Below are 21,954 nucleotides of genomic sequence, written 5' to 3' on the forward strand. Positions count from 1 at the left end.
TTAGAGCATGTGTGTCTGTGTAATTGCCATTTTTTACAATGCAAAGTGACATTACATAAACTGTTTATGCAACCCCCCCCCCCTTGTTTCTGACAGGTATTTCTGAAATGCTACAAATGCATGTGTTTCAAATCCTGGCAGCCATTCTTTACCTTGGCAATGTGGAGATTGTAAAAGGCTCAGGGAACTGCAGTGTATCTGTGAGTATCTTGACATTTAATAGACAGACAGACACAGATACTAAATTAAAGAAGATTTTCTCCCATTGCTTAGCCTTTAGCTTAGCACTAGCGCTAAGCCAGTGCAAAAAGAGTGCCTAATAATAAACTAAAAGTGATATTTAAATATGTTAGATAAGCTATTATGCTATAAACATAGGCACATTATTGCCTATAAATTTCATAAACATGCAGCATACTAATTATCAAGCTCAGCTTAGAACAATAGGCATGTCCTAACAGACCTGACAGGGCAAAAATCTCATCCTAGATTAAGCTAATTTTATGCTTTTCTCTTTAACAGCTTTATAACTGTTACCATGTCTCATCTAGTACTTTTTTGGACTTGTTTTGTCTGCCTATGTTTCAGTTATATTCTGGTGTGCGTTCACTCATAACCCCTTCCAGGAAATTCTTAAATGAAAGTGAGGCAGAGGTTCACTTTTCTTTAGTTATTCCTCCACTACAATGTTTTATCTATGGTATAGCTGGGTGCGTGCTGCCCTAAGGTTAATTGGCACGTGATCCAGGCTGTATTCCTGCCCTGTGTTATTTTTTAATTTTTTTATTTTTTTTTTATATATGTATATTTTGTTTATGCACTTTCTCCCCTTTCTCTCGTGTCTTTTTAATCAATTGCCCGATTGCGTCATACTTCTTCTCCACCAGTGCTGACCCCTTCTCTGATTTGAGGAGAACGAAGCTAACCCCTCCGACATGTGGCCAGCAGCCGTATGCATTTTTTTACCCACGCTAGGCGAGTGCATATATGGGAATCAGCCTTGCGTACGGAGAGACACAACCTGATCAACGCACCCCTATATGAACAACAGGCCAATTGTTGTTCATGTGGCTGCTCAGCCCAGCTGAATAGCAGAGCTGAGATTCGATACGATGTATTCGAGATCCCAGCTCTGGTGTGCTAGCATGTGTTTTTACCGCTGCGCCACCTGAGCGGCCCCGTGGCCAATGTTTTTGAGTAAAGCCATCGAAACTCTGATCAGGATAAAATGTAGATAAATTAATTAAATTAATAAATATGTTGTCTTTTTTTTAAGGGTGACAGTAGACACCTATCTGTATTCTGCGATCTACTGATGGTGTCTCGGGAGGACATGGCTCACTGGTTGTGTCATAAAAAACTGAAGACAGCCACAGAAACCTTCAACAAACCTCTGGCCAAAACGGAGGCGGTGGACGGGCGTGATGCTTTGGCTAAACACATCTACGCCAAGCTCTTCACTTGGATAGTCAGCCAGATTAATAAAGCTCTACATTCGTCCAGCAAGCAGCACTCATTTGTTGGGGTGCTAGACATCTACGGGTAAGTAAAGGATTTTTAGAGAATTGTGCTTTATTTTTGATTTGTGATGGGTGAAACCTTGTACCTTTTGTGTCCAGGTTTGAGACTTTTGAAATAAACAGCTTTGAGCAGTTTTGTATCAACTACGCCAATGAGAAACTCCAACAACAGTTTAACATGGTGTGTTCTTGTGTGTACTTGTTCTGTTAACGAACAATATCATTTTCAAAACACCTTTATTTGTGTTGCTGCTAAACCAGTTGCTTTTTGTTTTTGTCCAGCATGTGTTTAAACTTGAGCAAGAAGAATACCTCAAAGAGAAAATCCCATGGACTCTGATTGATTTCTATGACAACAAGCCATGTATTAACCTTATTGAGGCCAAGATGGGAGTGCTTGATCTGCTTGATGAGGAGTGTATGGTAAACATGTGCTCTTACTTATTTATATTAACATTTTTTTTTGTTCTTGGAGGTATTGTTTAGTTTATTCATACAGTATAGTGAAATGTTAATTCATATTGTGTGCACAGTTTTATTTTAATTTATTTGATTTGTTAGATGCCAAAAGGATCAGATGATTCATGGGCCCAGAAGCTCTATAACACCCATCTAAAGAAGAGTGCTCACTTCGACAAACCACGCATGTCGAATAAGGCCTTTATTATCCATCATTTTGCTGACAAGGTAAAAACCATTTTTAAATGCACTAATATGTGACTTTTTATCATTCTAAATGAATGATTTCTGTCTAATTCTACCTCAGGTGGAATATCGGTGTGATGGATTTCTGGAGAAAAACAAAGACACAGTGAATGAGGAACAGATAAATGTGTTAAAGTCGAGTAAGGTTTGTCCCAGCTTTTGTATAAGGTCACACTTTAGCTCTGCTTTCAAATATTTTTTAGTAGAAGTAGCGTGTTTTATTTACGGAGCAATTTTAGTTATTATTTGTGTATAAATTGCATTTAAAACATGTTTTCTTAATGTTTATTCATTCATCATTATTAACTCCTACATCCTAATCAGTGGATTAGAAGGTCTAGAACCTACCCAGTAACAACAGTGGCAAATTTGGAATACACCCTGAACAGGAGGCTAATCTAAAGCAGGGCACGACACACTCACACCTACAGCCAATTTAGAGTATCTTAACCACTATTAGGCATGTATTTGAAAGGAATAAAGCACTGGAGTACTCAGACAAAAACCCACAGTGTCAGGAGGCAAGGACTTCACCCAGGTCCCTAGGACCTTAAAGACTAAACCTACATTTGTGGATTATTTTGAATATGCAAATGTATGCATGTTTAATCAGTTAAAGCCTTGTTTGCATAAATAAATGTACTTTTAAAAATATTAAAGACAATAGTACCTCTTGTACTATTAGCTATAAACTGTCAAATATAAATCAAATAGTGTTTGTTTCCAGACATAACTCCTGAATAAGTAATTATATTGTTATACTGACCTAACTAAATATCTATTTTAATTTAGTTATGTAAAGATGATAAATCTGCTAAATGTTTTTCCCCCCTGCATGCTTAACTAAAATAAGATTAGCCACATAATAAAATATTGTATGTTTTTAGGCCACCTTGCTTAACTGTCTGTAGGGTGTGTAGGTTTTAATTCCTCACTGATTACAATTATTTTATTGTTTAGTTACCAGGAAAAATGAGAAATGTGCCTTCAAAGCTAGGCTGATGTAAATGTAATGAATAATTCATTACTTAATATGAATTCAATTCACCAGCTGCTTCATCCCGGTCAGTGTTGCATTGGGTGCAAAGCAGAAAGATTCTTTGACACTTTGCGTCACCAATTGACCTACTACATGTTTTTGGGACATGAGAAAAAGAAAAAGAAAAGATGTACCTAGAGAAAACCTATACAGACAGAGCTCCCCAGGATCTAAGTTGCTGTACAGCATAACCCACTCTACCAGCTGCTAAACACCAACCACCTTTCCTACAGAGAAAATATATTCAATTCAATGTGATTGCTCTAGATATATACATTTAAGTATTTTCATAGATAGGATGTGTGTTTACATGCTAGCTTTTTTCAGACCACTCAAGTTGACATGCATCTGCATTTTCATATCCACTTTTAGTTTGCATTTCTGCTGGAGCTCTTCCAGGATGAGGAGAAGACTGCTGGTTCTAGTGTTACAGAAGCTTCTAATCGTGCAAAACTGACCCGTGTCCAGTCTTTCAGAGAGCATAAAAAATCTGTTGGACTGCAGGTTCGAGGAATATTATACTACAGGACACATTAATACGAATTCAAAAAGAATTGTAGCTGCTGGATTATCATATTGTTACCTTTATTGTTTTTATGGTTTAAAATGGCAATTAATGTTATTGCTTTGGTGTCTCTTTTTTCGTTTTAGTTCCGGAACTCTTTGCACTTGCTCATGGAGACCCTAAACGCTACAACTCCTCACTATGTGCGCTGCATTAAACCTAATGATGAGAAAGCTTCTTTCATGTTAGTATTCTGACCATTCATCTTAGTTACAGGTTGGGGAAGCAAATATTCAGCCTTGTTTGTATTAAGTGCATAACTTTACTTTACATTTATAAACACAACAATTTTTGACTTTGTGCTGTGAATTTGATGATTGTTATGATGATTTTTTGGTCAGTATTCTATATGTAAGTGTTGTTCCATTGTTTTAGTCTTTTGTTTTAAAAGAACTAGTGGCTTCTCTCTTACCCTTCTTATGTGTCAGTAAAATATTTTGTTTCTCATCTGTCTAGGGACAGCAAATGGTTTCATAAACTTTTTACTTGTAGATTATTAAACCGACAAATATATTTGATGAGTTTGTTATGGCTCTATAGCATTTTTTAATTCAAGTGAGGATTTATGATTTATAAAGTGTTTTTACATTCAACAAAATTGCTACGTATTGTCTGAAAGCTCCTCAACCAATGGCATCATCTTAAATATTACTTACTGTATATCAAATTTAGCACTATATGTACTACTTAACTTTTTTCTTTTGTTCATCTTAGGATGAATCCCAATAGAGCATCTCAGCAGTTAAGAGCGTGTGGAGTGCTGGAGACTATCCGCATCTCAGCAGCAGGCTTTCCATCCAGGTTCAGTTGTTTGAAATATGATTATTTTACTTTTATCCAAGACTTTTATCAAATGCTGAATATTTTGTGTGTCTTGGATGTATGTATTTATTATGTAATTCATATATTTTTATCAGGTGGACGTATCAGGACTTTTTTAGTCGGTACCGAGTGCTGATGAAACAGAAAGATGTGCTATCTGAAATAAAGTTAACCTGTCAAAATGTTCTAGAAAAGCTGATACAGGTAACTGAGTTCTTGCTACACAACGACTATTAAAATATTTAGTTTTTTTTTTTAAACTGCAGTATACTATAGGCTATTTGGAGACCTCTGTAGTGTTAATATGTTACTGCAAATATTTACTTTCTATTAATTAATCAGCATTCATTGAAAGATGCACAGTGCTGTGCTGAAGCAGTTATATATAATATATTAAGTATTAAATTGTTGAGCGCACACCTTAAAATGCTTAGTCTTTATCAACCAGATGATTTTACTGCATGCCTATTTCTTTTAAGTTTGTAGGCCAAATTTTAACATTGTAGTTTTTTCCATAATCTTCTAATAACATGCATTTAAATGAAGCATGCTATGAAATTTTTTTCTTTGTTTATCCCTCTGTATACAGGATCCTGATAAATACAAGTTTGGGAAGACTAAGATCTTCTTTCGGGCTGGACAGGTAGCATATTTGGAGAAATTGCGAGCTGATAAGCTTCGCATGGCTTGCATTAAGATCCAGAAAACTATCCGCTGCTGGACGGCCCGCAAGAAATACCTGCGCCTGCGCAGAGCTGCAGTCACCATTCAAAGATATGCACGGGGACAGCAGGCTCGGGCGTAAGTGTAAAAGCCTATATGGTACTACAGATGATTAAGGACAATACTGCAATCCTTGACATCTTGAGTTAGTTGCTGCTGTTGTGCTGATAGTCCTATAATTCATTTTGTTTATTAATTCAGCCTGTGTAAGTCCTTGAGAAGAACAAAAGCAGCTGTGGTCATTCAGAAGTATCAGCGCATGTATGCTGTCAAGCAGCTGTACCAGCGGAAAAAAGTGGGAGCACTTCTCATACAGCGACTGCTCCGTGGCCATGCAGCCAGGATGCAGTATAGACAGGTAAAATCACTTGCTGCAATCATTATCAGCTCTAGAATAATATATTTATTCAACTGTAAATTTTGAGTACATATATTGTTTTACAGTTTACTAAAAAAAGACATATATTGCTTCTTACCATTTAATTTATGCAAAAACATTACAAGTAATAATTTTATGTTTAGAACTCCTGCATTGCTGTTATATAGAGGTTCCATAGTGTTATGCCTAAACCTAAGTGGCCCTAAGTATTTAGGCACCTTTTATATACTGATCCGCATATGAACTCTCCTCGTGCAGGTGAAAAGAGGCATTCGGTACTGATCACGTGTCAGAGGGGCCGTGTGTCAGTTGCGATGCTCCTCAGTCAGCAGTGGAGGGTTGTATCGGTAGAGGTGAAGCGTAACGCAATCAGGGTGATCGGATATGGCTAGATTAGGGGAGAGAATATTGGGGCAAAAATTGAAGAAAAAGAAAAAAAAAACAAATACTACAAAATATATTTAATTAATAAAAATGGTGGCAATCTGTAATGTAAAACCTCCACAAGGGAGTGTTCATGTACAAGTTCATTTTGTGATTGTGCCTGGTAAAATTTGATTTACTTATTATTATTTTTCTCTGCAACATTTTTTGGCTCGGTTTGAAACACCCGGTTCTAGAAGCATCACTCATTCTCTTTGTGTTTTTTTATGTGTTGTATTTAGCTACGGTACGAGCAAAAGGCCATTGTTGTGCAGAGCTGGGTGCGAGGATGGTCAGCAAGAATGCGCTATAAACGGACTTTGCAGGCTGTGGTGTATCTTCAGTGCTGTGTGCGCCGAATGCTGGCTCGTCGAGAACTCAGAAAACTCAGGATTGAGGCCCGTTCAGTTGAGCACTACAAGAAACTACACGTTGGTATGGAGAACAAAATAATGCAGTTGCAGAGAAAAGTGGATGAGCAGGTATGGGAGTTTAATAGTTTACTTTTTGTTTTAAAGGCATTTCTTGTTTTTTTTTTTAATGGTATGTCATTGATTTAAAGTGCTAATGTGAGTTTGTGTGTGTGTGTGTGAAAAATATCTTCAGCATAAAGAGAACAAGAAGCTTTCAGAGCGCTTGTGTGCAGTTGAGAGCAGTAGTGTTGCTGAGGTGCAGAAGTTACGTATCCAGCTAGAGGCTATGCACAAAGTCAAGGAAGAAGCCCGTAGTTTTTGTGAGCAGGTGTCTTGTTTGGAAGAGGAGCTAGAACTGGCCTGTCATGAACTGGAGAAAAACAGAAAGGTTGGATACTTATGCTATATTATTCTAAAGTACCTTCATTACCAACAGATGAACCTCTTTAATGGTTAAGGACACCTTTACATATGCAGTATTTAGTTTGTTTATAGCTTGGGTATATAGCTTGGGTGTCTGTTGATTTACACTATTCATATATTAGTGTAAAACATATCATTACAACTCTGAAAAGAATCTGAACTGTCTTGTGGAGTATCCAAGAACACTTGCAGCTATAATTGCTGCCAAAGAGGATTCTACATAGTAATTAATAAAGGGGCTTGTAAATTCTCTTGTGAAAGTTTTTGGGTTTCACTTTGTTGTTTTCTCAATGCAGAATTCAATAAAGCTGTAGAATAAATATAAACAATAATTAGCTAATCTTAGGCTTATATGATGATGTAGAAGCTGAGAGTGTCTGTTCTCGTTGTAGATGCTTGCAGAGGTGAATGAGACAAATAGTCTGCTGAAGAGTGAGAAGGATGAGCTGAACAAACTAATCCAGGAACAGGGCCAACAGATTACTGGTAGGTAAATGTAAAGTGACTTTGTAGTTACAGCTATTCTTTATTTGTCATCCCTGAAAATGTGTTAGCCAAATTAGATAAAAAATTTGAAAAAACCTATGGCAGTGAAAGTGAGTATTTCACCATTAGGGTATTTAAAAAAAAATGTCAATCCCCCCACACTTTTGTAGGAGTTATACTGAACCCTAAAAGGCATGTGATCGATACATTTCTGGATTCTGTTGAAGTTAATAGAGTAATTTGTTTCTATTTGTTGTATTCACACATGCACAGATGATCTGCAAAAGGTCCATCAGGAGAACATAGAAAATGTTCAGACCGAGCTGATAGAAGAGCGCAGTCACTACCAGAATCTTCTGACTGAACACCTGAAACTGGAGGAGCTGTACACTAATGTGAAGTCACAAAAAGAAGCTGCAACAGTAAGTACCACTTATAAAACCCATCAATATTAGCTGGCTGAATGCAACTGAATAAGAAAAAAATGTGTAGACTACTTTTTTGCAGCGTACTATTAAACAGTATCACCCGAGAAATAAATCCACATACAGCAGCAATAAATGTAATCTAATAATTACACACACACACACACACACACACACACACACACACACACACACACACACGTGTGTGTGTATATATATATATATATATATATATATACAGTATATATATATATGTGTGTGTGTGTATATATATATACAGTGTATCACAAAAGTGAGTACACCCCTCACATTTCTGCAAATATTTTATTATATCTTTTCATGGGACAACACTATAGACATGAAACTTGGATATAAGTTAGAGTAGTCAGTGTACAGCTTGTATAGCAGTGTAGATTTACTGTCTTCTGAAAATAACTCAACACACAGCCATTAATGTCTAAATAGCTGGCAACATAAGTGAGTACACCCCACAGTGAACATGTCCAAATTGTGCCCAAAGTGTCAATATTTTGTGTGACCACCATTATTATCCAGCACTGCCTTAACCCTCCTGGGCATGGAATTCACCAGAGCTGCACAGGTTGCTACTGGAATCCTCTTCCACTCCTCCATGATGACATCACGGAGCTGGTGGATGTTAGACACCTTGAACTCCTCCACCTTCCACTTGAGGATGCGCCACAGGTGCTCAATTGGGTTTAGTCCATCACCTTTACCTTCAGCTTCCTCAGCAAGGCAGTTGTCATCTTGGAGGTTGTGTTTGGGGTCGTTATCCTGTTGGAAAACTGCCATGAGGCCCAGTTTTCGAAGGGAGGGGATCATGCTCTGTTTCAGAATGTCACAGTACATGTTGGAATTCATGTTTCCCTCAATGAACTGCAGCTCCCCAGTGCCAGCAACACTCATGCAGCCCAAGACTATGATGCTACCACCACCATGCTTGACTGTAGGCAAGATACAGTTGTCTTGGTACTTCTCACCAGGGCGCCGCCACACATGCTGGACACCATCTGAGCCAAACAAGTTTATCTTGGTCTCGTCAGACCACAGGGCATTCCAGTAATCCATGTTCTTGGACTGCTTGTCTTCAGCAAACTGTTTGCGGGCTTTCTTGTGCGTCAGCTTCCTTCTGGGATGACGACCATGCAAACCGAGTTGATGCAGTGTGCAGCGTATGGTCTGAGCACTGACAGGCTGACCTCCCACGTCTTCAACCTCTGCAGCAATGCTGGCAGCACTCATGTGTCTATTTTTTAAAGCCAACCTCTGGATATGACGCCGAACACGTGGACTCAACTTCTTTGGTCGACCCTGGCGAAGCCTGTTCCGAGTGGAACCTGTCCTGGAAAACCGCTGTATGACCTTGGCCACCATGCTGTAGCTCAGTTTCAGGGTGTTAGCAATCTTCTTATAGCCCAGGCCATCTTTGTGGAGAGCAACAATTCTATTTCTCACATCCTCAGAGAGTTCTTTGCCATGAGGTGCCATGTTGAATATCCAGTGGCCAGTATGAGAGAATTGTACCCAAAACACCAAATTTAACAGCCCTGCTCCCCATTTACACCTGGGACCTTGACACATGACACCAGGGATGGACAACGACACATTTGGGCACAATTTGGACATGTTCACTGTGGGGTGTACTCACTTATGTTGGCAGCTATTTAGACATTAATGGCTGTGTGTTGAGTTATTTTCAGAAGACAGTAAATCTACACTGCTATACAAGCTGTACACTGACTACTCTAAGTTATATCCAAGTTTCATGTCTATAGTGTTGTCCCATGAAAATATATAATGAAATATTTGCAGAAATGTGAGGGGTGTACTCACTTTTGTGATACACTGTATATATAGGGATGTTCGGGTGCTAACCCGGATTGTATCCAAAAAACATAAAACCACGGCTGCCCAAATCACGGCAGAATTAAATGTGCACCTCAACTCTCCTGTTTCCCCCAGAACTGTCCGTCGGGAGCTCCACAGGGTCGATATACACGGCCGGGCTGCTATAGCCAAACCTTTGGTCACTCGTGCCAATGCCAAACGTCGGTTTCAATGGTGCAAGGAGCGCAAATCTTGGGCTGTGGACAATGTGAAACATGTATTGTTCTCTGATGAGTCCACCTTTACTGTTTTCCCCACATCCGGGAGAGTTACGGTGTGGAGAAGCCCCAAAGAAGCGTACCACCCAGACTGTTGCATGCCCAGAGTGAAGCATGGGGGTGGATCAGTGATGGTTTGGGCTGCCATATCATGGCATTCCCTTGGCCCAATACTTGTGCTAGATGGGCGCGTCACTGCCAAGGACTACCGAACCATTCTGGAGGACCATGTGCATCCAATGGCGGTGCCGTGTATCAGGATGACAATGCACCAATACACACAGCAAGACTGGTGAAAGATTGGTTTGATGAACATGAAAGTGAAGTTGAACATCTCCCATGGCCTGCACAGTCACCAGATCTAAATATTATTGAGCCACTTTGGGGTGTTTTGGAGAAGCGAGTCAGGAAACGTTTTCCTCCACCAGCATCACGTAGTGACCTGGCCACTATCCTGCAAGAAGAATGGCTTAAAATCCCTCTGACCACTGTGCAGGACTTGTATATGTCATTTCCAAGATGAATTGACGCTGTATTGGCCGCAAAAGGAGGCCCTACACCATACTAATAAATTATTGTGGTCTAAAACCAGGTGTTTCAGTTATTTTGTCCAACCCCTGTATATATATATATATATATATATACAGTACAATAATATTGCAGTTTCTTTGTTAAAAAAAAAAGGCCAGATGGCAAATGTGAATGAGCGGATTGGTGTGTTAGCTACAAGTCTCTGATTCTGTTACTAAATTCACCTGCTTATTGTGAAATGTTTTAAAACACTGTTGCCTCAATATTTCATTAACATTTTACTCTTATTTTGCCTCTCCCAATTTTTCTGAGTGTGCTGCAGGCATCAAAATCTAAATGCATTTATATTTATCTATTACAATGAAGTTGATTTGCGAAAACATTGGAGATCTTTTATTTCTACTTTTGTCAGTTAAATAGAGATTCAAGAAAATTCACAAATCACAGATTCTTTTTTTTCTATTGTATTTTACAAAATGTTCCAACTTTTTTGAAATGGGGTTTGTACAAGATGAGTAAGGACATTCAAGCCATTAGCCATATTTAATTATTAAAGATTTTCAGTAGCTTGCTTGTTAGGTATTCCAGGCACATGAGATACATACATATATTATATGGGCAAAATTATTGGGAGACGTACACATTACACCTACAGGAGTTGTCCATCAGACTCGTTCATCAGACTGCCAGATAAAGGAATGTAATTGGTCACTCCACAGAGCACAATTCCACTTCTCCAGAGTCCAGTGGCAGCATTCTTTACACCACTCCATTCAATGCTTGGCTTAGTGCTTGGTGATGTTAAACTTGCATACAGCTGCACAGCCCTAAAATCCCATGGCATTAAGCTCTATTTTTTAAAGCAGTTTTTTATGCTGATGTTAATGCCAGAGGAGGTTTGGAACTCCACTATGTAACTTTACATGGTCTGACACTTTGTGGCTGAGTTTCTAAATGTGCCAACTTTTCACTAAATATCTTTGAGGGAAGACATTTCATGAATTGACTTGTTGTATAGTAACACACTGGAATTTAGTGAGGTCTTTAGAACAACTCATTCTTTCATGACTGTAAAGGCAGACTGCATGACTAGGTGCTTGATTTTATATACCTGTGGCAATAGGACTTAATAAAGCATCTAAATAAAGTACTTAAAAAGTGTGTCTCGATACTTTTGTCCATGTAATGTGTGCTGTGTGATGCAGGTAGAGCTGAATGAAGGTGTGGACGTAGCTCTGCTGTTGAAGCTACAGAGACGAGTTGCTGAGCTGGAGCAGGAGAAGCTGAACCAGCATAAAGACTGGGATTCCAAAGAGGAACAACTCCAACAGGACCATGCCAAGGTAATCATGCACTGCATAAGACAGCACTAGGTTAAGTGAATCATATCCGACTGCTATAAAAAGAAGATAAGTTTAGCAATTAAATCATATTTTACTCAATTCTTAATTTTATTTTTAATTGTCTGTAATTTGTGTTTGCTAAAAGAAATATAAAGTCCTTAGGACCTTGGTTTGGCATGTTTTCTTTGTATGTGTTTTTATTTAATTAAATCTGCAGCAAGTGGACTGGCTGCTTTAAACTGTGTAAGCGGGTCAATCGATTGGCTCCTTTCACCTAGTGTATGTGGGTGGCTCTAGAGTCTAGACCATCCACAAGCCTGATGAGGTTCAAAGAATAAACTGGTTTGTAATAAAAACTAAATAGCTAAAATGAAGCAACAATTAAACAAAACCTTTTATTAACCATTTTAACATTTTAAAAGTAACTTACACTAATATTGAGAACAAAATATTAAAACTATAATCACTGGAAATCAGAGAATGTCTTGCAGTATTAAATTATGAACCTTTTTTACACTAAAAAGTAATTTTTTAAATAATATCTTTCAGAAAATACATAATCAGACCCTCTCAACTACAGTATGCTGGTCCTATGTATATGTAGGTCAATCAATTCTTAATGTACAAATACTTTTAAATGAAGTGTATGTGAAAGCAGTCGAGTTTCTTTTTTTCATATTTATCTATATAAAAAAGGGGAAAAAAGGGGTTTACAGTCTGCTTTATGTACAGTGTATCACAAAAGTGAGTACACCCCTCACATTTCTGCAAATATTTCATTATATCTTTTCATGGGACAACACTATAGACATGAAACTTGGATATAACTTAGAGTAGTCAGTGTACAGCTTGTATAGCAGTGTAGATTTACTGTCTTCTGAAAATAACTCAACACACAGCCATTAATGTCTAAATAGCTGGCAACATAAGTGAGTACACCCCACAGTGAACATGTCCAAATTGTGCCCAAATGTGTTGTTGTCCCTCCCTGGTGTCATGTGTCAAGGTCCCAGGTGTAAATGGGGAGCAGGGCTGTTAAATTTGGTGTTTTGGGTACAATTCTCTCATACTGGCCACTGGATATTCAACATGGCACCTCATGGCAAAGAACTCTCTGAGGATGTGAGAAATAGAATTGTTGCTCTCCACAAAGATGGCCTGGGCTATAAGAAGATTGCTAACACCCTGAAACTGAGCTACAGCATGGTGGCCAAGGTCATACAGCGGTTTTCCAGGACAGGTTCCACTCGGAACAGGCTTCGCCAGGGTCGACCAAAGAAGTTGAGTCCACGTGTTCGGCGTCATATCCAGAGGTTGGCTTTAAAAAATAGACACATGAGTGCTGCCAGCATTGCTGCAGAGGTTGAAGACGTGGGAGGTCAGCCTGTCAGTGCTCAGACCATACGCCGCACACTGCATCAACTTGGTCTGCATGGTCGTCATCCCAGAAGGAAGCTGACGCACAAGAAAGCCCGCAAACAGTTTGCTGAAGACAAGCAGTCCAAGAACATGGATTACTGGAATGCCCTGTGGTCTGACGAGACCAAGATAAACTTGTTTGGCTCAGATGGTGTCCAGCATGTGTGGCGGCGCCCTGGTGAGAAGTACCAAGACAACTGTATCTTGCCTACAGTCAAGCATGGTGGTGGTAGCATCATGGTCTTGGGCTGCATTAGTGTTGCTGGCACTGGGGAGCTGCAGTTCATTGAGGGAAACATGAATTCCAACATGTACTGTGACATTCTGAAACAGAGCATGATCCCCTCCCTTCGAAAACTGGGCCTCATGGCAGTTTTCCAACAGGATAACGACCCCAAACACAACCTCCAAGATGACAACTGCCTTGCTGAGGAAGCTGAAGGTAAAGGTGATGGACTAAACCCAATTGAGCACCTGTGGCGCATCCTCAAGTGGAAGGTGGAGGAGTTCAAGGTGTCTAACATCCACCAGCTCCGTGATGTCATCATGGAGGAGTGGAAGAGGATTCCAGTAGCAACCTGTGCAGCTCTGGTGAATTCCATGCCCAGGAGGGTTAAGGCAGTGCTGGATAATAATGGTGGTCACACAAAATATTGACACTTTGGGCACAATTTGGACATGTTCACTGTGGGGTGTACTCACTTATGTTGCCAGCTATTTAGACATTAATGGCTGTGTGTTGAGTTATTTTCAGAAGACAGTAAATCTACACTGCTATACAAGCTGTACACTGACTACTCTAAGTTATATCCAAGTTTTATTTCTATAGTGTTGTCCCATGAAAAGATATAATAAAATATTTGCAGAAATGTGAGGGGTGTACTCACTTTTGTGATACACTGTATGTCTTAAATATGTGTGGTCATTTAGGAACTGGATGGGTGTCAGAGAACATTACAAGCTGAGAGAGACTATGAGGCCCAAAAGGTGAGGATTTATGAAGTCGTTTTTTATGGCAATAAAGTATATATTGTTTATAAAATGATTACAAATATGCCAGTAATCTAATAATTATGATACTTAAAATGAAAGAGTCCAATATGCTGGACTTTCATAATTGGCTTATTTACGTTGTTTTTTTACTTTTTTTTTCCATTTAACCAGCGACAGGAGCTTGAGTCAGAGAATAAAAGACTGAAAAAGGACCTGAATGATCTGCGCCTGTCTCTCACTAAAGGAAAGGGCTCAAACTTAGCATCTCCTGGTAGGCCAGCCTACAACGTACTTCTGGAACAGTTGAACTCTACCAGTGAGGAGTTGCAAATGCGTAAGGAGGAGGTCCTCATGCTGCGTACTCAGCTGGTCAGTCTTGAGGCCTTCAGATTTAAGGTAATAACACTGCATATGGCTGAAAATCACTCTTTCTCACTCTTTCTCAGATATATTGTAGCAGGACAGTGATAGACAATATAGCTGCAATCGTCTATCATGGTTTATGTAATTCTGTTTTAATGGTAACCTGCATTCTGGTTAAGGCCATGTGATTGCCACAATATAAACTTTAGAAACAAAGCTCTTCAGCTAGAATTATTATGTTAAGGTGGTGTGTATATATAATCATATAACTCAGCACTATAGTGCTGGAGTCTGCATATACAGCACTTAATGCGTATTCAAAGTTGTATATGGTCCCTTTCTATGTGTACTACGCAGGTTATAACAGAATTGCACTGTAGAATTTTAATGCAGTACATGTAGTGCTTTGTGAAACTATTTACACTTATATCGGCTGAAGGTAGGTGGGTATTTAATTGGTGGACATTAACATGCAGCAAATCCTTCACCTTTGCTTTTATTTAAATAAAAAGGCTTTCTACTAGATGTTGTGATTCACATTCATCAAACATTCATTGAAGAGAAATTCCAGTGCTGATGAGCTTCATTTAAAACTCAGTGAAGGCTTATATCTGGTTGCTCTGCCTTTAAACACATAGTACTCACATAGCATAAACAGTACTTGTGCTGATGTAAAGGCTGTGTTTAAAACTTAGTAGTGAATAACCATTAAACACATTTTGTGGTTCTTTTTTTCCAGCAGGAAGCTTCAACAGAAGGTGACTCTGGTGACTCTAACAGGTATATCTCCAAGCATGGACTCCTTTTCTTCCAAATTTTTTTAATGTGTTGTGGTTTACACATCTAACCTTCCACACAGAGTATGAACTCCTTATTACAGTCTTGTTCTCTCTCTGAACACAGATCTTCCACTCTGGCTCTACACGAGCTGAATGAAGATGGAGAGCTATGGATAGTCTATGAAGGATTGAAAGAAACTAACAGGTGAATTGGAAACTCATGAAAACTTCTCTATTCAAGTCTATAGTTTCTTCATTTTTGTATTTCTATCATCTTTACACCCTCAAGGTTGCTGGAAACACAGCTGCAAGCTGAGCAGCAAAGACATTCCGAGGAGCTAGAAGCTTTGAAATCAGAGTTGCAGGTCTTAAAGGAGGAGAGAGACCAGCAGCAGGATTTCCTTTCCAGCAGCCTACAACTGCCTCAGGACGATCGTGTAAATGCAACGCTACAACATGAAATTAGCCGCCTCACACACCAAAACCTGGTCAGTGCAAGAACAAAGTCCTAGCAAAAGGAATAATGTCATATATACGTTGGGTTTATTATAAAGTATATATTCACATCACTTCATACATTATGATATTTAGAACATTTAAGTTATTCAATCATGTTTTTTTTTTTATTTACTATAGGATCTAATGGAGGAAATGGACAAACAGGACAAGATCGTTCGCAAGCTGAAGAAACAACTAAAGATTTACATGAAAAAGTTTGAAGAGTCGGACAGTAAGTGTGACGACTCTAACTGATGTGTAATTCTGATCACAGGTTCACTGGTGCTGACATATTTTAAACAGGCTGAAGGGTCTAAGACGGTTGTTTTTGCATTCACAGATGCCTCATTGGATCAGGCTTTTTCTGAAAACAGGATGAAAGAAGTGTTTCCAGAAGTCAGCATTCTCCGCAAAGAACGACATTGCCAGGGTATGCTGGAGTGCAAGAAGGAAGATGAGAGCAAGCTCCTCAATACCCTTATTACAGGTGATCTAATGTACTCAGAAAATGTTTTTGTTAAAAGTATTATAAAACAAATCTGCCATAATGTAGTACTGTGTATTAACTACTTTTATAGCTTACTTATACACAATCTTGCTTTAAATACATTTCTTTGCTCTTATACTTAGTTTGTTGAGTGGAGTTGACTGTTTTTAGTTACTTTTCGAGAATGCTTAGTCTAACCCTATGTGAGATTTGTTTCTTTGCATACCTAAATAACTCATCAAAATAAATTCAAATGCTTCAATTCTTAGGGTATAAGTAATTTAAACTCTAACCATATCAACCAGGTTATGTCTCACCCACTGTAAAATATGGCAGTGGTAACAAAAAGGACTGCCAGGTTTAATTAAAAGTAAATGGTGAACAGCAGGTTTTTTCAAACACAACAGTAGGCTGCAGTAGGGTTGGGCGGTATTGACGATTTTCATACCGTCACACCGTCTTCAGAAAATACAGAGGTGTATGGTACAAACTTTACAGTGTACAAACTTTACAGTGTAATCACAGTATTTAAATGTTTTATTACAAAAAATAAAACAATCAGAACGTCAAACATTGCTTTTCCTATCTGATCTATAATAAATATTTTACGCATAAGTGTAAATGCATATGTACACTTTTAAACATATTAACATATAACATTTAGCCATTATAATCTCTCACTGCCCACACAAAACAGAATAATAGCAGGCTAAACAGTTAAATATATTTCAAAAAGTTATTTGGTTAGTTTTTAGTTAAAGCTATTTCTTAAAAGTGCTTGAAGCAGAACGCTGATTAAAATGCATTAAATGTTGTAATAGTTACACAGTGACGTGTACGATTAGTTATACCTGTATTACAGAATTGAGTTCTATACAGTAAAAAATTATTAATGTAAATGTTAATGTTGTGACGACGGTGATGTAAAATAATGTAAAGTCCAAACATTTGAGTGGGGGTTTAACGAGAATGCTACTTTTAATGTCACACAAGCTCAGTGCAAAACAACATAAGCACAGCCGGAGACGATCATTTCTGATATCTTCCCTACACACTTGCTCTCTAAAAGGGCCAGACAATATATTTGTAATTCACATTACACGACAGGTGAGACATTAGAAAACAACTTTATTTTTTCTTAGAATAGCCCTTTTTTTTTAGGAACTTTTTTAGGAACTTAGAAAAACGAATGACCAAAGGTACACGGACCGTTCATCAAGGTTTGTTGGCTCCCCCTTTTCATTTGGAACGAATCCAAAATGCTGCCAAACTGCAGCAGTGGCATTTTTCTTCGGAACTAGCTCGCTTACCTCACTGCTAACAGTAGCCATTGTGGCTTTTCGCTTGTCTCTCTATATTATCACCTCAAACAGTGAGCACCCCCACAACCAATCAGTGAGCTCCAACCGCCTGCCACTCCCACCCCTCCCTTACTGTGGATGCACAAATGTCTTAAAGTCTCAGTTTTCAAGATAGACCTGAAGCAGAAATTTGGCGCTTCACATTTTTAAAGTACGTCACCATTTTCATACCGCGGTATACCGCAATACCGTCATACCGCCCAACCCTAGGCTGCAGACAAAAATAATAATAATTTAAATAAATGAATTTTAAGAGGCACATAAACACAAAATGAATTTGTACACGAATGCCCCTGTGTGGAGGCTTTACGTTACATCTTGTAAACAACAGTGGGACCAGATTGCCACGATTTCTATTAATAAACATATATTTAGTTTTGTGTTTCATTTTGATGCATTGTTTGTGTTGCCTGGGTCGCGGTACAAATCGTGGACAAAATGTGGTTCGCTTGAAAAAAGTTTTAAAAACCCTGATGTACAGTACACAAAGAGCTTGCGTAAGAAACCTGCTGAACCTCACCAAATCTTTATAAACCTCAAAACAGCTCTATTAACCTGGCAGCACTTTTGTTTTTACTGTCACATTGTGCAAAATTAAGATTTGCTGTCATGCTAAACCGGGGGGTGAACACTCATAAATGGTTTTACATTTGCAAACCTTTCTAGGTTATTTAAGAAATAAGCCTCTTCACAGAATAGATGCCAGGAGTATTAACACTTGATTGTGGGATTGTTTGCTTAATTTAGAGCTGAAGCCCAAAGGAGTTGCTGTGAGTGTGATTCCAGGCCTGCCAGCCTATATTCTGTTCATGTGTCTCCGCCATGCTGACTACACCAACAATGACCAGAAAATGTGCACTCTGCTCAACTCATCAGTCAGCTGCATTAAGAATGTGTTAAAGGTAAGAACAACAGAGTTCCAAACATCTGCATTTCAAAATAATGTGGTGGAAAGTACTTTGTTTGTAGGAGATCTCATAAGATAAATGAATGTTATCGTTTAACAAGGGGATCAAACTGGGGGAGTGCTAGCAGTTCTAGAGTTGCCTTCGAATGCCACTTTGATATTTTTATTTGTTTAATGTAGATTTAAGGGTTATTAACATGTTTATTTCTGTCATGCCTTTTTCCCCCAGAAAAGAGGCAGTGACTCCGATACAGTTTCGTTTTGGCTGGCCAACACCTGCCGCCTACTGCATTGTCTGAAACAGTATAGTGGAGAAGAGGTGTGTTCCATTTAAAAGCCAATTTATTTACACCTCAACCAGTGTTTTTATGTGGTTTTGATTTTTATCAGTTTTCATTTAATTTTTTTGTGATGGTTTGTTGATGTGTGTGTTTACACTCCATATACACCTCATATACAAACTCCATTCCAAAAATGTTGGGACATTTAGTAAAATGCAGTAAAAAGAGAAATCTGTGATTTGTTAATCTTTTTGAATCTTTATTTAACTGACAAAAGTATTAATTAACAGTATTTACGCACTGTAATGGGATTATTATTAGATAGATAGATATATAAATAGCTAGATACTGTATTAATCCCGAAGGAAATTATTAAAGTTGTTAATAACAAAGCTGTTTTCTAAAGCATAAAAATATAGAATTCTGAACTCAATTTAATTGCAGTCTTGAATAATCATAGTTAAATCATTTTATTAGCAGAATATGTAGTAATTTATGTGAACATTTAAAATGAAATACCTTTTTTAAATAGGATATTTTCTAAATACTGTCATATAGCATGCTGAATTTGGACAGGGCTCTCAAAAATAGCAGTATTTACCCTCAAAATCATTTGTAGAAAATGCAAAAGAAACTGCATCTCTAGCATAATTACAAGAAACCTTAAATGTAGACAATTTAACTGATCTTATTTAACTGTAATATTTTACAGGTCTTTTCTAAACACAACACTTCCCAGCAGAACAAGCAGTGCTTGCAGAACTTTGACCTGACTGAATACTGGCAGATTCTGAGTGATTTAGTCATCCAGATCTACCATCAACTCATCAAGTGCATGACGGACATTGTTCAGCCTATGATTGGTAATGGACAAACTCTGCAATACTTCCCACTGGCTTTCTAAACTTGTAGCTGTTTTATTCTGTGTTTTTTGCTCATTGGCTCCTGTTTTTCCCCCAGTGGCAGCTATGTTGGAGCAGGACACCATCCCGGGTGTGCTGGGATTGAAACCCACAGGGCTGAGGCAGCGTACCTCTAGTTTTCACGTGAAGGGCTCCTATACTCTGGAGTCTATTTTAAAACAGCTTGAATCATTTTACTCTGTTCTTGTTCAGCATGGAAATGACCCTGAGATCATCAGACAAGTGCTTAAACAGCAGTTTTACATCATCTGTGCCATCACACTTAACAACCTGCTCCTGCGCAAAGACATGTGCTCCTGGAGCAAAGGCCTCCAGATCAGGTACTGACCACAAGGGTTCGACACAGAGTAGCTAGTTATTTGAGGTTCTGTAGAATAAAAAATCTTTTAACAATCCTAACCAAGGGGATCAGTTATTGTAATTTAATAATAATAATAATGAAAGATTGCTAACAAATGTATAAACTGTCCTGGCAACAGTTAAGGAATTCCTCAAGTTCTTGCTCTGTGGGCATTTGCACAAGGCAAGATCTCTTTGTAATATATTTTAATGTTGATTGTGAGCCAGGCCTTTTTACACAATCAGTGCCTGAGCGCACATGGTCAGGTGTCCACATACTTTTTGGTGTGTATGACATTTTAAAATATTCAATATGTTTAATATAATTCTATTTTTTTAGGTTACTCATTAGCTAAAACCTCTCTTGGGTGCTTTGTTTTGAGATTGCTTATACTCTTTCTTGAGCATTTGCTTCATTTGTTAATTTTTTTTCATTTTTTTTTTTTTTTTTTTACATTTGTTTATTTAAAGTTTGCAGAGTGTTTGGTTCTGCTGATGGCCAGATAGTCATCCAGCAGTTTGCAAGCATTGGGTGGCAAGAATAGACTGGGTATATTGCAATGGGTTATGATTGGTTCTTACAGACCCTATTTTAGCACAGAATAATCTGACTATTTTAGACCAGCCTGAAATAATGACCTTTTAATTGTCAGGGGAGTCACATCTGCCTCAAAATCTGCCTGATTATACTGTAGTGTGAGCCTGACTTAAAGGAACATCAGTGTCCTGCAAACAAGGAGGTTATTTAATTTGAGTCATGCATCATGGTGTGTGTGTGTTTACAGGTATAATGTGTGTCAGCTGGAGGAGTGGTTGATGGATAAGGGAGTAAAGAGTGGTGGGGTGAGAGAGACTCTGGAGCCTCTTATCCAGGCTGCTCAGTTACTGCAGATCAAGAAGAAAAGTCAGGAAGATGCAGAGGCCATTGCCACAATGTGCACTGCGCTCACTGCTACACAGGTAATGACTCCAACTACTGCATAACAGCTCAGATTGACAAATGACATCATTTCATAGGAGTAAATGTATGCACATTAGAAATACTCCTGAACATGGTGATGGGTATAAACTACTGTTAAATTAAAACAACAAAATAATGGTTTATCAAGTTCTGTATGCTTGTTCTTTTGCTGTTGCAGATTGTGAAAATCCTGAACCTTTACACCCCAGTCAATGAATTTGAGGAGCGAGTGTCAGTTCCATTCATTAAATCTGTACAGGTGAGTTGTGTGGGGTGTTTGTGTGGGTGGGTGTACAGGTGTGCCCATCCTATACAGTTAAATTTTTTTTCTCTGCTCTCTACAGGCTTTATTAAAGGACCGTCAGGAGTCTTCTCAGCTGCTTATGGATAGTAAAACTGTTTTTCCTATCAGCTTCCACTTTACTCCCTCCACTGTGGCCTTGGAGAGCCTCCAGATTCCCCAAAGCCTTAACCTCAGCTTCCTCAAAAGGCTATAAATAGCCACAACTGGGACATCATTATTTAATTTTACTTGAGGACAAATTAAATATTTTATTGCAGTAAAGTTAACCAGACTTTTTGGTTCCCAAATGAAGTTGTACATTTTTAATCTCTGCATAAATTATCGTATAGAATCTGTCCATATGTTTAAGAGCATCAGCTCTGGAAATACCAAAGTATTGATAAACACATTGTTTCAAAAAGATCCACAAAAAGCCC

The 21,954-nt window shown here is 38.4% G+C and overlaps 1 protein-coding gene across 1 annotated transcript in view; it reads left to right on the forward strand.

The window, feature by feature from the left end:
- The window catches only part of myo5ab (myosin VAb), a 34,470-nt gene extending 12,728 nt beyond the window's left edge, over positions 1–21,742 (forward strand). Inside the window, exons 9-39 of the mRNA XM_062993329.1 lie at positions 97–200; positions 1,277–1,542; positions 1,620–1,701; positions 1,803–1,943; positions 2,082–2,207; positions 2,287–2,370; positions 3,637–3,768; positions 3,916–4,013; positions 4,544–4,630; positions 4,747–4,855; positions 5,241–5,452; positions 5,576–5,732; positions 6,419–6,658; positions 6,783–6,977; positions 7,405–7,498; positions 7,772–7,920; positions 11,786–11,923; positions 14,273–14,329; positions 14,507–14,731; positions 15,438–15,478; positions 15,602–15,682; positions 15,767–15,965; positions 16,114–16,207; positions 16,316–16,462; positions 18,571–18,725; positions 18,960–19,049; positions 19,724–19,874; positions 19,972–20,254; positions 21,059–21,233; positions 21,413–21,493; positions 21,579–21,742. Of these exons, the coding sequence (XP_062849399.1) occupies positions 97–200; positions 1,277–1,542; positions 1,620–1,701; positions 1,803–1,943; positions 2,082–2,207; positions 2,287–2,370; positions 3,637–3,768; positions 3,916–4,013; positions 4,544–4,630; positions 4,747–4,855; positions 5,241–5,452; positions 5,576–5,732; positions 6,419–6,658; positions 6,783–6,977; positions 7,405–7,498; positions 7,772–7,920; positions 11,786–11,923; positions 14,273–14,329; positions 14,507–14,731; positions 15,438–15,478; positions 15,602–15,682; positions 15,767–15,965; positions 16,114–16,207; positions 16,316–16,462; positions 18,571–18,725; positions 18,960–19,049; positions 19,724–19,874; positions 19,972–20,254; positions 21,059–21,233; positions 21,413–21,493; positions 21,579–21,731 (4,346 nt within the window). The 3' untranslated portion in view covers positions 21,732–21,742. The remainder of the gene's footprint in view (positions 1–96; positions 201–1,276; positions 1,543–1,619; positions 1,702–1,802; positions 1,944–2,081; positions 2,208–2,286; positions 2,371–3,636; positions 3,769–3,915; positions 4,014–4,543; positions 4,631–4,746; positions 4,856–5,240; positions 5,453–5,575; positions 5,733–6,418; positions 6,659–6,782; positions 6,978–7,404; positions 7,499–7,771; positions 7,921–11,785; positions 11,924–14,272; positions 14,330–14,506; positions 14,732–15,437; positions 15,479–15,601; positions 15,683–15,766; positions 15,966–16,113; positions 16,208–16,315; positions 16,463–18,570; positions 18,726–18,959; positions 19,050–19,723; positions 19,875–19,971; positions 20,255–21,058; positions 21,234–21,412; positions 21,494–21,578) is intronic.
- Positions 21,743–21,954: the final 212 nt, after the last annotated feature.

The sequence above is a fragment of the Trichomycterus rosablanca genome, chromosome 1 (assembly GCF_030014385.1).
Source record: "Trichomycterus rosablanca isolate fTriRos1 chromosome 1, fTriRos1.hap1, whole genome shotgun sequence".
NCBI lineage: Eukaryota > Metazoa > Chordata > Actinopteri > Siluriformes > Trichomycteridae > Trichomycterus > Trichomycterus rosablanca.